Source organism: Zonotrichia albicollis, chromosome 8, assembly GCF_047830755.1.
Source record: "Zonotrichia albicollis isolate bZonAlb1 chromosome 8, bZonAlb1.hap1, whole genome shotgun sequence".
In the NCBI taxonomy this organism is placed as follows: Eukaryota; Metazoa; Chordata; class Aves; order Passeriformes; family Passerellidae; genus Zonotrichia; species Zonotrichia albicollis.
Window position 1 is genome coordinate 8,007,596 of NC_133826.1, and position 13,341 is coordinate 8,020,936.

Consider the following 13,341-nt stretch of genomic DNA (forward strand, 5'->3'; position numbering starts at 1 on the left):
TCATAGAGGATAAAATGATGGGAGGAAAAGAAGCAATGATATTTCTGTTTTATCTCTTTCTAAGGACCATAAATCTTTCTGAAGTATCATTAATTATAGCAGCACCATTCACAATGCTATTGTTAAGGGTCTATCAGCAGTCCCATTATAAAGCCCTATTTTCAGGGGTTTATAACTTGGTTAGAAGAATTTTGTTTCTGGCAAAAACTTTGCTGGGGCAATGTCTCCATCTAAGACAATTTATTTTAAATGTAAAGCACAAAGAAAAATGTTACCTCTTCTGAACTGAGTAAGGGAGAGACTAGGAACTTTCTGGGGTACAAAGCTAATGCTGTCTTGGCTGATTGAATTTGTGTCATCTGTGAATTCCTAAGACTGTATTCAAAGAAGTTATCTCTTAGATGAATTTAGATGATTCCTTTACAACACAAGTTTCCAATTACTACAACTGAATTCAAGATCTGGAATATTCCTCTAGTGGCTGTAATCAAATCAGGTTTGATTTCTTTAGCTGCAGCCAGTCGAAAAAGAATTTAGCAGACCTGAAAACAGCTTACATATTAAGAAAACTTCAGTGTCTTTAGATAGCTTGGCTATTATTTCTTTTTTGTTGCAGGCAGGATATACATCAAGAATGAGTGAAGCTACTGCTCATATGCACCAAAGTGAGTATTGACTTAGCAGCAAAATGGAGGAGGAATTGCTCTGTCATGGTTGAGCCACAGTGAAATGTTAAAGAGGCACTGAGTTTCTCCAAATGTGTAGTAAAAATGCTCTGCAAAAGGCACTGGTAAGACTGGGAGGGCAAGGCAAAGAAAGGTCACTGCTTCACCTACATAAAAACATGAGCAGGTGGCCTTTGCCTGTAGCAACTCGTACATTCATCAAAAAAGCCAAGAGCTCAGCCCAGTCGTGTCTTTGCACATCAGGAAAGAGCAAGATGCTCAATAAGACAGGATCAACAAAATCATTGTGGCCTTTTTCGAAAGCAATAGATATTAATGAATGGGAACTTCTGGGCAACTTTTTTCCCTGCTTTAAAGTAGAAAGATTAGATGAAAATGTATTTTGTGAGGAGTGTGCTGACACCCTCAGGTAATCTCCATCCTCTGTCCTCATCAATAATCTAGCACTCTACCTTTCCCTGTTACATTACTGTCTGCAGTAATCCAATTCACTTTGGTCCCCTTAGATCCTATTAGAATCTCTCACAAAATTCTTCCAGCTCTGCTCTATAGTGTTCTGGGATTATTTAGTCTTAACTTCTGCTGCCTGTTTTCTTCTACTACAATTCTTTGCACAGGGACCGACTTTTGTGCATTGCACATTTAACCTCACAGTGAGTCAGAAGATCAAAATTAATGCAAGGGAGTATTGTCCAGTGGGGTCCCCAGAGCACCCTAATTCTGTTTGGAACATTGTTGAATACATCTTGTGATAACAAGTTCCACTATCTAAAGTACTTTCTTCTATCAGTTTTGATTTTGTCGTCTTTTAATTTCACTGCACGTGTCCTTTGAAAGGATAAATAGGCATGGGCAAACAGAAGAACTTATTTCTACATATTATTCAGTCCCTTATGTACCTCCTTTGAATTACATATTATTTTTCTCCTCTCTAAAGTAACACAGTCTTAATGTTTTGTTTGTTTGCCTTTCTAATGTGGAAATCTTACCATATCCTGTAATTTATTGCTGTTATTTGAGCAGATGCCTTCCCGGAATTCTCTTCAGTTATTAATGGTAAGTCAGTCGTGCTCAGTGATAATATCTAAATAGAGCCTGTTCCTCTGCAGGAACAGAGATGTCTCCTCTGGCTGCCTGGGCAACATCAGGGGCTCAAAATAGGCAGAAATGAACCTCTGACAATATTCCTAAGAACTGCAGCACAGGGTGGCAAAATGTGGAAAGCTCCTTTATTCCCTTCACTCTGATTGCCAGGATGACTGTGAAATATCACTTTGCACCCGGCGTTCTGCTTCCTAAGAAATGGAGAAAACCATTCCTGGCTTCTTAGCTGAAAGTGAGCCTCTGACAAACTCAGTGATGTTAGGCTTCCTCTCTGATCTCCAGCCTGATCTGATCTAATTCTGTCTAATCCCTAGTATTTTTTAGATTCTGAACTGTACAATACTCACTGTTTGCAAACCTCACCCTTCCTATTTTTCCCACTTTATCTATTTTGCAGCATATTTCAATGCACTGAATCTCCTGATGCCTGACCATCACAAGAATTCCAACAATATGATATAAATCCTGCGGTAAATATCTTAAACCAGTGTGACTTCAATCTTTCTTCTAGTTTTCAGTGGTAGAAATAAGAACAAAATTGAGTATTTTGATGACATCACAGCTCTTCTGCAGCAGCCATTTTAGAGGGCCCAGAGGACAGGAAAATGTGAAGCCCATAACTAGAGTAGATTGTAAAAGGAAAAATAACACAATGCAGAGAAGTCATTCAGAGTCTTTTAATACATGGAACTAAGTATAAGTAGTATTACAAGAAGATTTACTGCTGTAAAAGCAAAGGAATTCATGTGCTTTCACAGCAGGGAAATTTTACAGCAGTTAAAATCTCAGATCTATTACAGGAGCAAGCACTTTTTTTGTCATTTTGGTTAACAGTTTTTTCTTATTAGAAATGAATTTTTAGTAAAAGTCTGGGTTTTCCCTCATTGTCACCCAGATTCCTGCATTACTGTTCCTGCAGTGCAAATGCAAGTGTAAATCAGGCATTTAACAAAAATGAGAAGGTCCAGCTGGGTCTCACATTGCTGCAGAAAGGGCTGGAGAGGAAAGCACTGCAGCAGCAGCAGCATTCCTTCCCAAGGCCCAGCAGGGAGAAGGGGCAGAAACTCTGCAGACCAGAAGGTTTGCCAGGGAAAGGCACTGAAATTCATCAGTGCCTTATCACTTTGGAGAAGCTTTCTGTCCTGCCTTGTGCTCCTTTTTCAAGGGCTATAAAGTACTTCTGTTCCGGGGCACTGCACATGGATATTAAATTCTCATCACAAACATGATACCATTTTTGATTTCAGCATTTATCTATCTTCTGTTCTTATATGGCCACACTTACCATAATATCTCATACTTCACAATTTTTAACACATTATTTAACCCTCTAAAACGCATATATATGAAAAGTAGCTGAAAATAAGCAATAAACCATTTTAATACTGGTACCATCTGAAGCTATGGATCTCTGAGAATTTTCTTCTCATTAACTCTGGAATGCTGTTCATAACCTTGAGACTGATAATGCTTAGAAAATTATTTTATCCAAGAGTAAGCCCCTCCTTAATATATGTAGTAGAAGTCTACAGAGAATTCTCCAGGCCCTAAACACAGAACCCTTTGCTAAAACAAACAAACAAACAAACAAACAAAACAAAAACCCAAACAAACAAAAAACCCTAAAGCAAAACAACCCAAACTACACCCTAAAAAGATGCAAAACCACCTAAACAGAAATAAACAGAGCTGCTACAGAAGTCACATTAATGAAAACAAGCCCCTGCCTTTCCAATCCTTTATTTGTTTTAAAAGATTAGTATCGAGTATTAGTAGCAACATTTAATCCATCTATAGATTTCACTTTTGTCTGCACTGACCTATTATGTTCATTGCCATTTCCTTTTAAAAAAATAAGCAAAACCAAAAAACAAAGACAGAAATCAAAGCATTTTCAGAATGCTGTTTCTTTCCAGATCACTTAACATGATTTTTCTTTGAAATTGTAAAATTAAAATAAAAAAAGCCAAGGGATACATTTGAGCCACTGCTTTCTTTTGGAAGCAATTAAAATTTTCTGTCCTCTCTACAGCTGTACTTGAGGACTTGGAAAGAATATTTAAAATCCCCTTAAGGTCTGAGGCTGAAATAACCTACATTGCTAAAACAGAAATCAGACTATTTTGGTGTTGGATGGGATTGCAAATAATCTGAAAACAACTAAGCAGCAGAGACATTGGGGAATATCCTTGATATGACCAAAATGGTGAAGATCAAGGACATAAATCTGAGTTTGTGGGAGGATAGGAATAAAGAGACAGTTTCAGATATGAGAGTGCAGACAAGTCTTCAAAGATGGAATATACCCTGTGCACTGTGTCTCACCCACAGAGGACATTAAAATGGGATACTCGAGTCAAAAGGGCCCAGTCTACAACACGATGAAGGCATCAAAGTGTATCAAAATTGAATCAAAATTGCATCAAAAGAGTAAAAGAAAAGAAAAATAATTAAAAAAAAAAAGGAATGGAAATCCAGTGCTTTTTAGCTACTTAAGCATGGAGATGTATAAAACTTGGTTGAGACCCCTCTGCTGCAGAGAAGGCTCTCCCTGCACCTTTCTGCAGGAGGACCAAGAAGCTGCAGGAATCTGACATATCAAGAAGCTGCAGGAATGTGACATACCAAGAAGCTGGAGGAATCTGACACATCCTGAGCTTCCTGGATGCCCTAAAGCAGCCCTGTGACCTGTCTGATTCTCTGTTCCACACTGGACACCTGAGCTCTCACACCAGTGCTCCACCATCCATCACTGGCACTGTCCCACCCTCAGGAGGCAGCGGCTGGAAATTGTTTTATCTACTGTTTATGGTATTTTATTTACTAGTTATGGTACTATTTCATCTACTATGTATGGTACTTTTGGTACACTCCAGCAGCTCCAGGAAGCCCTGTGGGGAGTGCCAGGACGAGCCAGCCTGAGGTCCGAAGGTGGAAGAAACAGAGAAGGCTGTGAGATGAACACGGATGAAGGATAGGATAAGAGACAGGACAAGAGGACGTACTCTGAAAGCGCGCCAGGGGTTTAGGTTGGAAATTTGAAAGAATTTCTTCATGGAAAGGATCATTAAACATTGGAACGGGCAGCCCACGGCGGCGGTGGAGCCACAGGCGTTTAAGGCTAGACGGGACGTAGCACTGTCTAGTGGTGCTCGGCCATAGGTTGGACACGGCGATCTCACAGATCTTTTCCAAGCTGACTGATTCTGTGGGGGCAGGAGGCCCTGGAGAGCAGTGAGGGGCTGAGGGGAAGAGGACATGGGCGCTCTGGGGACGCGTGTGGGCAGGGCCAGCATAGGATCCCATCCTTCCAGCGCGATGGCGGTGAGGGCAGGGCGGGGCGGGCACGGAGACAGGGAGGGAGGGAGGGGAAGCCGGCCCCGAGGAGGGCGGAGCGGCCGCCGCGGGCCGGACGCGCCCCGGTTACCGTGACAACGGCGTCGGCCGAGCCCGAGCAGCCCGGACCCGGCAGGCCCCGCTGCCCGCCCGCCCATGCCGCGGAAAGCGCTGCGCTGCGTCCTGCAGCTGGAGCTCCGCTCGGTGAGTGCCCGGGCCGCGCTCCCCGCCCGCCCCAGTCGGGCCGCGGCCGGCAGGAGAAGCCGCGCTTGGCTCTTCCGGCAGCGCTTCCCGCCCCGCTTTTCTCAGTCGGCCGCCGCCCGTGCTCCCGGCCCGGCGGAGCTTCTGGGGGCTGCTCCGGGCCCTGCTGCCGAGCGGGGCCGAGCTCCGTCTAGCATTGCAGCCGCTGTGTGCAGCCCCCGCGGCGGTGTTAGCAGCGGCCGTGCCCTCCGCAGCTCCCTTCTCCTGTGCAAACTTGTGGGGGATGTTTGTCCCCGTGCCCCCGCCCTTCCGCTGGTGTTAGCAACAACCGTGCCGCTTTAGAGTTCTCATTCTCCTGTGGAACATGTGGTTTTTGGAGCACACTGATTCTTGGGAAGCTGTAGAGTGTAGGGAAAAGCACTCTCAGGGGGAAAAAAGAAAAAAAAGAAAGCTAAAACCAAAACAAGTCCCAGGAAAGAGCGGCTTGTTGATGGCTCTGGGCAGCTCTGAATATCTGGGTGTTACATGGCGGGGAGTGTGGTGAAAGCGGAAAGTTTTGACATTAATTATGTTAGGATTGTACTCTTTGCAAAGTTTTCTGCATATATCCAAGCTGGGAACACAGCAAGGAGCTGTATCATCTCCTGAACACTTTGCAGAATTAGCTGTGTTAGGCAGTGCCCTGTTACCCTGGAGTCGGTCGCTCCATATTCCCTCGTCCTGTGACCCCGAACAAGCACTGCCATATATAAAAGAATACCTGCTGCTGAGAGGAAAACACGAGATGCCATCCACAAAACTCGAGTGCAGATCCAGGAAGTTTATAAAGTCTATACTGAGAAATTGCCCGGGTATTCCTGGTTGCTTAGCTACCCTTGTTCCCAAACTTGAGGGGCTGCTCCGAGGCAGAGCTGTGAATTTCCACTCATGGATGGCCAGGGTGTCACCGTGGCGCTGTTGCTGTGCTGTCTCAACAGCTGGTGTTTGTCTCCACAATGCCAAGGCCAGCCTGGTTCCTGGAGCAGAGCAATGGCCTTTCCTTTTCTGTTCCCACTGACTGTGAGCTATTCCTGTGCCAGGAGTGAGTACAGGGAACACATTTCCACAGGGTCAGGTTTTCAGGCGTGGGGTATTTGTTGTTTACCCTGCTCTCAAGGCTTCAAGTGAGAATGGAGACTACTCTTACACAAATGTCAATACTGGCTTTTCATTTGAGGAATTTTTTTTCCTTGGTGTTTTCTCACTTGATATGTTTTTTGGGCAGCAGTTCTTTCATTCCCCAGTTGATCTTTATCAGCTAAAGCATGATATTTTTGGTCATATTTTGTGTGATGGACTCACCAGCCTTCTAACCATCTTAGGGACGGGAGCTACTCTTCCACTTTGAGTTTGCATTGATAAGAGTCAAAATTGAACCCTAACTTTGAACCCTAATTTTGACTTAGGTGATGTTGGGGAAAAAAAAGTCCAACATTCATCCTATATATCTTAATATGAGTCAGGGTCATTAAAAATGTTAAAATACATGAATCCCAGTATACAGAGAAGAATGTTTTTAGTGGTAACCTCAGCTTTATGCCTTCTTTTTTTTCACATTATTGATGCTGTTCTTTGGCCAGTTCTGTACCGTCTTTGATACTAATTATTCTTAACTTTTTCATCATAAATAATGATTCCTCATACTATATATCCTTTATCCAGAAAATGGATTTTCAAGAAAATGTAGAATTTTTCTTGGTTGATCTGTTTTTGTGGAACGTGTCCTACTGGGTTTTTTCCTAGTGATCCTTTCATCCATATCTTTATTTTTGTATATTTAAATATTTTGATCAATGGAGTTGTCAGTTTTCAGATCTCTCTTTCTGTCTCACATGGATTTTTGAGCAGATTCTACCTTCCCTGTTTTCATTACATTTCATTTTAGAAAAATTACATTCTTTCACAACATGTGCTGATGATGGTTCAGCCTCCCTGTGGCTCCTTGGTCCAGGCCTAGTGCATATTGAATGACTTTTGTTTCCATCATTTAATTCTTGCAGTTTTCTTTTTTCTCCTGTGTTAAATTTTATTAAAACCAAGGCAAAATATTCAGTTATGTTTGGGACATAGATTTGTTAACTTTCGCATCTTGGCTGATTTATGCGATGTCCATTAATTCTCTCTTTGTTTGTTTTATTTGTGACCAAAGTCTTGTCCAAATTTCTGATTTATTTTCCTGCTGTTTTTACAGTGCTCTACATATTTCTCCACCCTCTTTGAAATCTGTCCAGTTTTGTCAGAAGTTCTGCCCTCTGTTTTACCCTTTCCTTAGGATACTGATGGGTTTTGGTTCCTTTGACTTAATGAAATTCCAAGATCATCTCCCATCTGAGTCCACCAGCTCTTTGGTTTGTCTTGCTGGTAGTTTCCTTCATTTCTCTTGTCAAATGGAAGGCCTTACTTAAAGACTGAGTAGGTTTTTTGTTTGGTTTATCCTGCCATGGACTGTGTGTAATAAGTGCTCTAGAAGGTTAAGATCAGTAGAATTCTGTCCTTTTCTGTGAGCTTAATTCAGTGATTTCTTTATGGCTATTTATGATGTCCCAGCAGTGGAGCGACTGGGGGCTGGTACACATTTTCCATCTTCCTGGGAACTTTCAGCAGAGATATCCAGCATAACCCTGTCCTAGAAATTTCTCATGGTCCTTGGGGTTGCATGTGAGGTCAGTTAATTGCAGCACTGATCTCCCTCTTCCTTAGCTGATCCATAGATAACACTCTTACCTTCTTTAAAATAGTCCCTCATCCTGCTGGAGCAGTCTGCAGTCAGATAAGAGCTTCATTTGTCTCCCAAGTGTTATGGAGCTCTGCATGTTACAGAGTAGGTGTCATGAACTGCAGATATGCATGTGTCATTCATTATTGGAACTGCTTTAAGGTTACATGGCCACATAGATTTGGTGTTCCAGCCCAGGTGAGGAATTGTGCAGTTTATCTCCAGGGTAGTAGAATCACAAGTTTCCACATGTGCTACCTTGACCCACACGCTCATTTGTAAGAATTTGTTTTCTTTTTACAGGATAACCAGAAAAATGGCACCTGTTGTTGGCAGATTTGCCCGTTCCAGCATCTTCAGATCTCTTAATAAATAGGCAAACATTGGTTCCCTTCTCTAGGGTGAAAAGCACAAAACTCCAGCTTAAAATGGTTGTAAATTCTACAAAAATATCGAAGACAAAAGTGAGAAGTAAAGTTGATAGGACATGCAGGATGTAGATTGGGGATCTTTCCTTGTATGAATGAAATCTGTCTCTCTCACTCCTGTTCACACTTGCAACTGCATGAGTGTCATACAAGCTGTTTAATGCTTGACAGACTGTTTCAATTGGGTTATCCATTATTCTGGCACTTTTCTTGTAGATTTGAAGCCCTCATTTATATGGAGAGGAAACCCTTTTTTTACCTTATGCTTTATCTGTAGTGATCTATCACACATTGTTTTCTTCTAGTTCTTCCACCTTTTTAACTGCTGTTTATATAGCTTTCTTTTAAATCTAGTTAGGATTTCTCAAGTAAAATGTTCATTTGGGAGTAGGAGACTGTAACCAAACCACTTATTTTAATTCCTATCACTCCTCCTTTGTCTTTCTTCCTGGCAATTGAAAGTCTGAACACATTCCCCAGAAACCTTATGCTGGAAGAGACAACCTCATGTTTCTAATGCTGACACAAAAAATGAGCATGAGACCTTAAGTGAAAGGTGTCAATTCTCTGTCAGGGAAATAAAATAAATCCACGTGGCTTGGAGAAAATAGCAAATAGTTTTGGAATGAGTTGTGTACATTCTTGCAATCAGAGCTTTAGAAACAGACTGACTTCTTAGTCAAAGAATTTCAGAATTGTGCAGAGAAAGTTGAGAGATTTGGGGCAGTATATGGCAGCCTAGTGAGAAGCCTTCCCTGCTTTGAGTTTAAAGATGGCCAAACTTCCCAGAGAAAGGAAGAAATGTGTCTCGTACTATTGGAACAACAGTTGCTTTTTCTCATTTACAGACAATTTGCAAATAAACTTGCCCCTTCTGGTGGCTGGACAGAGTATGGATATCTAAGCACATAAATTTACCAGTTTCATTCCATAGTTAGGATGAAGTTTGGGTGGGATTTTGTGTTTTGGCCTCATGTACACTTCATTCTACATGAGTCTTCATATAGGAGATGATTGTGCCTTACACAGTCAGAGCATACCTTTAACTGTGCTAACCTGGCCTTGGGTTTCAGTTTTGGTTGAAGACAATGGAGTGTGTTTACTTAAGCAAGAAGAATTTGGTCCTGATTGTTTTAAAATGGTGACTATTTTTCCTGACCAGTCTGTACAAATAGAATTGCTTTAGAGAAGGTTTATTTCACACTTGTCTGTTACATCCTGACTTTCACAAATCAACCATTTCAGTCCTGACTGTTTCATTTTTATCTTGAAAACAGCCATTGCTTGTCTAGCTAAAGTTCAGTTTGTTTAATGAGTGTGTTACTCCTACAGATAACTTGTCCTGGAGTGCAGCTGAAAGACAAACAGGAACTTTATCTGAGTGTCTTTGTACTTGGGCAGTACCACAAAACTCAATGTGTCCCTGCAGTGTTCCCGCTCTTCTTTCAAGAAAGACTACTATTTGAAAAGGTAAGATATGTCAAGTGCTGGTACAACCTAAATAAACCCCATCAAAAATTCCACAAAAATTGTCTGCAAAACCCATGAGCACAAATAATCACACTGAGAATGGAGCAGTATTTTATCTCCTGCTTCTCTTTAGCACAGAGGAGAGGTGTACCTGTATTATCCACATGGGGACTCAAGAATTGTGTGTACTGAAGATTCTAATGTGTGGTGAGAGTTTTTAGGTGTTTGTTGATTCTTTTGTGAGCTGTCCTTCCTCAGTGTCTGTTTTCCTGGCTTGAAAAGGACTGAATGTTTTTTGTTCTAAAAATTATGGCAAGGTGAAGAACAGAGACTGTACAATATAGGAGAGGCAACTTAATTTAGTAGAAAGATAAAATAGCAGCTCAAGCCTTTTTGGTGACATCTTACTCCCTTTGAGATACTCTTTTCATGGTTTGTCACCAGAATTCCCACATTGGTACTCTGGCTCTGTAATTTATAGTTGTTTATCACATTTTTGAGTCCCTACTAGCTTCATTATTAGTACCACAGGGATAATGAAACACAGTATCTTACAGAGATGATCTGGCTTCTCCACTACCCATGAATAATAATACTTTGCCCTTTCTAGTTCTTTTCCTTTAAGCATTCCCCAGCACTTTGAAAACCAGGCTGAGTAAACTTGCTCAGAGTGATGCTCTGGTGAAGGGGATGAGAAACAAACAGTGATTATTTCACTGCCTATGAAGAGTAGGAAAGACCTTCATTCTTTAAAGGCAAACATAACACAAACTTCTTAAGGGGAATGTACTGAATGCTGTTTTCAGTGTAATGTAGGGACCTCCATCCAGTGCAACATCCTCCCCTATTCCTTGATAACTATTCACATGGGATTCAGGTTAAAAAAAAACCTGAACAGGAGACTGAGAAGTCACCTCTGTGAAAATGAAGCTTAAAACATTACTAATAAATTAGAGAACATTGACCTATCAGAATTGTAATACATGCAGCAAATTATGTTTCTCTCTTGAAATTTTCTTAGACAGTGCTTACCTTTACATCTTCAACACTTCACAATAAATTATTTTTTGTTCTTTACATACAGAGAAGCAACTCTGAATGGATAGAAAGTATATTACAAGAACTGCTGGCTTTCAATGAATTTGATCATGTTCCAAATGATCATTTTAATATCCTTTCTTTTTTCAGTAGGGATAGGACTCTTGACAACAATCTTGGCAAAGAAGAGCATTGATTTTTGGGTTTTTTTCCCTTCACTTTCCCAAGAGGTCCATCTGATTACATCTGATTGTGTCATCATTAGTATTACTACTACCATTGTAATTTTTTCTTTTTCAGGAATTTGCTAATATAGTTGATCCTGGAGACCTTGTGAAGTTACTGGAGTGTAAGTTCTGGGGTTTTGTATACTATGTTATATCCATAAATGTCATGTGTATATGGGCTCTAAAGATGTTTTGGAGGTTTAAAGTATGTGGTATTTTTTCTATCAGGAGCCTGTTCTCTGAAAAACTAGTGGGTAACCACTATTATCTAACAAAATGCCTCTAGAAATGCATGTTACATGCTATGGAACAGGAAAAGGGTAAAAAGTCATAAGTGATTGAAAGTCCACCTGGTTATCTGGTAGTGGATTCCTTTATATGGTTATTTATTTGATTAATTTTCACATTATAGAAGGATAAACCTGTAATCTTTCTAAAGTTATTCTTGTCATTTTAAGAAGATTATGTCTTGCTACATTTGTATAATGAATTGTGGTGAGAAAACACTGACCTGAACTCAAACTGCAGGAATATGCATCCTCACATGGGAGTTATCTGTAAAGGGGGCAAAGCTTGCATAATCTTCTTTAAAAGAGGAAAAACTTGGCAGCAGAGAGAACTTACAAGTTCTAAGTCAGATTTAGTGTTGTCATTTGTACCCTGCTAATGCCATTGTGTTCATCTATGATATTTATGCAAGCTGTACTTAAATTTATCTTATTATTGGTGTGGTGGAAATAGTGCAGGGATGTACAGTGCTGTGAAGTTTAAATCGATGATTCATTTTTCTTGGGCTTTGATTATGGAAATTTTCATTTTAGGTTTTTTTTTTAACTCATGAAAAAACTTTTTTCCCTTCTAGTTGACACAACAGTACTTGAACTAATACAGCTCGTTCCTCCAGGTATTGTATCAGTCTTTTCATAAATTATGCAGTTTAATAGGTGAATTTCCAGGAGGACATTGCCCATTACAGCACAATCACTTTTTTCAACACACAAACAACATAGAAAGCCCTTCAACAAATAGTCCTCTGAATAGAAAATGTTAATAGATCAAGAGGATCTCATTCTTGAAAGGGGATAATAACGGAATATTTAAATGTATCATACTCAGGCTTAGGAATGTGATAATATTTTAAAAATGGAAAATAAACTGAAATCATCCAGTGCATAATTATTAACCGCATCACAATTCACTTCTAGAGAGGCTGTCTGTGAAATTTCAGAGTGCATAATCTTGTTCTCAGAGTGACACTTTTTTTCCTTCCATTTTAATGGTGACCACTGGGAAAACTCTTATCCTCACTATAAGTTTTACAGGTCTCTTGGGATGTGTGAAGATAATAAATAGTGATTTGTCATACTTCTGTTATTGGTTTGTGTGATTATAAAAATCTATTTTAATGAAATTCAAGTGTTCCCATGAATAATGTAAATCTGCACTTTATTGGAAATAAAGTCAAGTTTTAAAGAGGACTCATTTGGAAACTGTGGTATTAAAAGCACTCTCTCACTTGTCCTTAGTACTTTCAAGGAAACTACTGCTTCTCTCAGGTGACTTACCAGACTGTTTACTTGAAGAAATGTAGTGAATGGGGATTTTTTTTTTTTGTGGGAAGTAAAGGATCTTGCATAAGAATTTATTTTCAGGGCTCAGACATAGGTGTTATATAGCCCAACATAAGCTAGCAAGATGGCTGCAATAGCACAAGTTACATTTTTTCACAATATACGTTGAAGGGTTTACCTCTAAAGAAAAACTTTTTAACTTTTTTTTTTTTTTTTAGAAGTAGCAAGACAGGGTATTGAGAAAATCTTGAAATAATTATTTTGCAGTTGCTTTTGGGTTTTTTTACTGCTACTGTTACTGTTCTGTAGTATGGAGTGGTAGTTTTTCATAAGAAATTGGGTGCCATTAAAAAATACTGAGTTTTTTTCTGCGGCATGGAAGGGAAAGAAAGAAGAAAAGTACTGAAAAGTTACCTGAAGAAATCCTTTCATGTGCCTGTTGTAGAAGAGTTAACACAATCTTCTTTAATTTTTTTTCCAGTAACATTGAAACATAGTTTCATAGTAGATTCTGCACATTTTTGC

At 40.1% G+C, this 13,341-nt stretch overlaps 1 protein-coding gene across 1 annotated transcript in view; it reads left to right on the forward strand.

Annotated features, from left to right (window-relative positions):
• The first annotated feature begins 5,162 nt into the window (after positions 1–5,162).
• SPATA6 (spermatogenesis associated 6) overlaps positions 5,163–13,341 on the forward strand; it is a 39,616-nt gene continuing 31,437 nt past the window's right edge. Inside the window, exons 1-4 of the mRNA XM_074545839.1 lie at positions 5,163–5,330; positions 9,843–9,980; positions 11,319–11,367; positions 12,108–12,149. Coding sequence (XP_074401940.1) covers positions 5,283–5,330; positions 9,843–9,980; positions 11,319–11,367; positions 12,108–12,149 — 277 coding nt within the window. The 5' untranslated portion in view covers positions 5,163–5,282. The remainder of the gene's footprint in view (positions 5,331–9,842; positions 9,981–11,318; positions 11,368–12,107; positions 12,150–13,341) is intronic.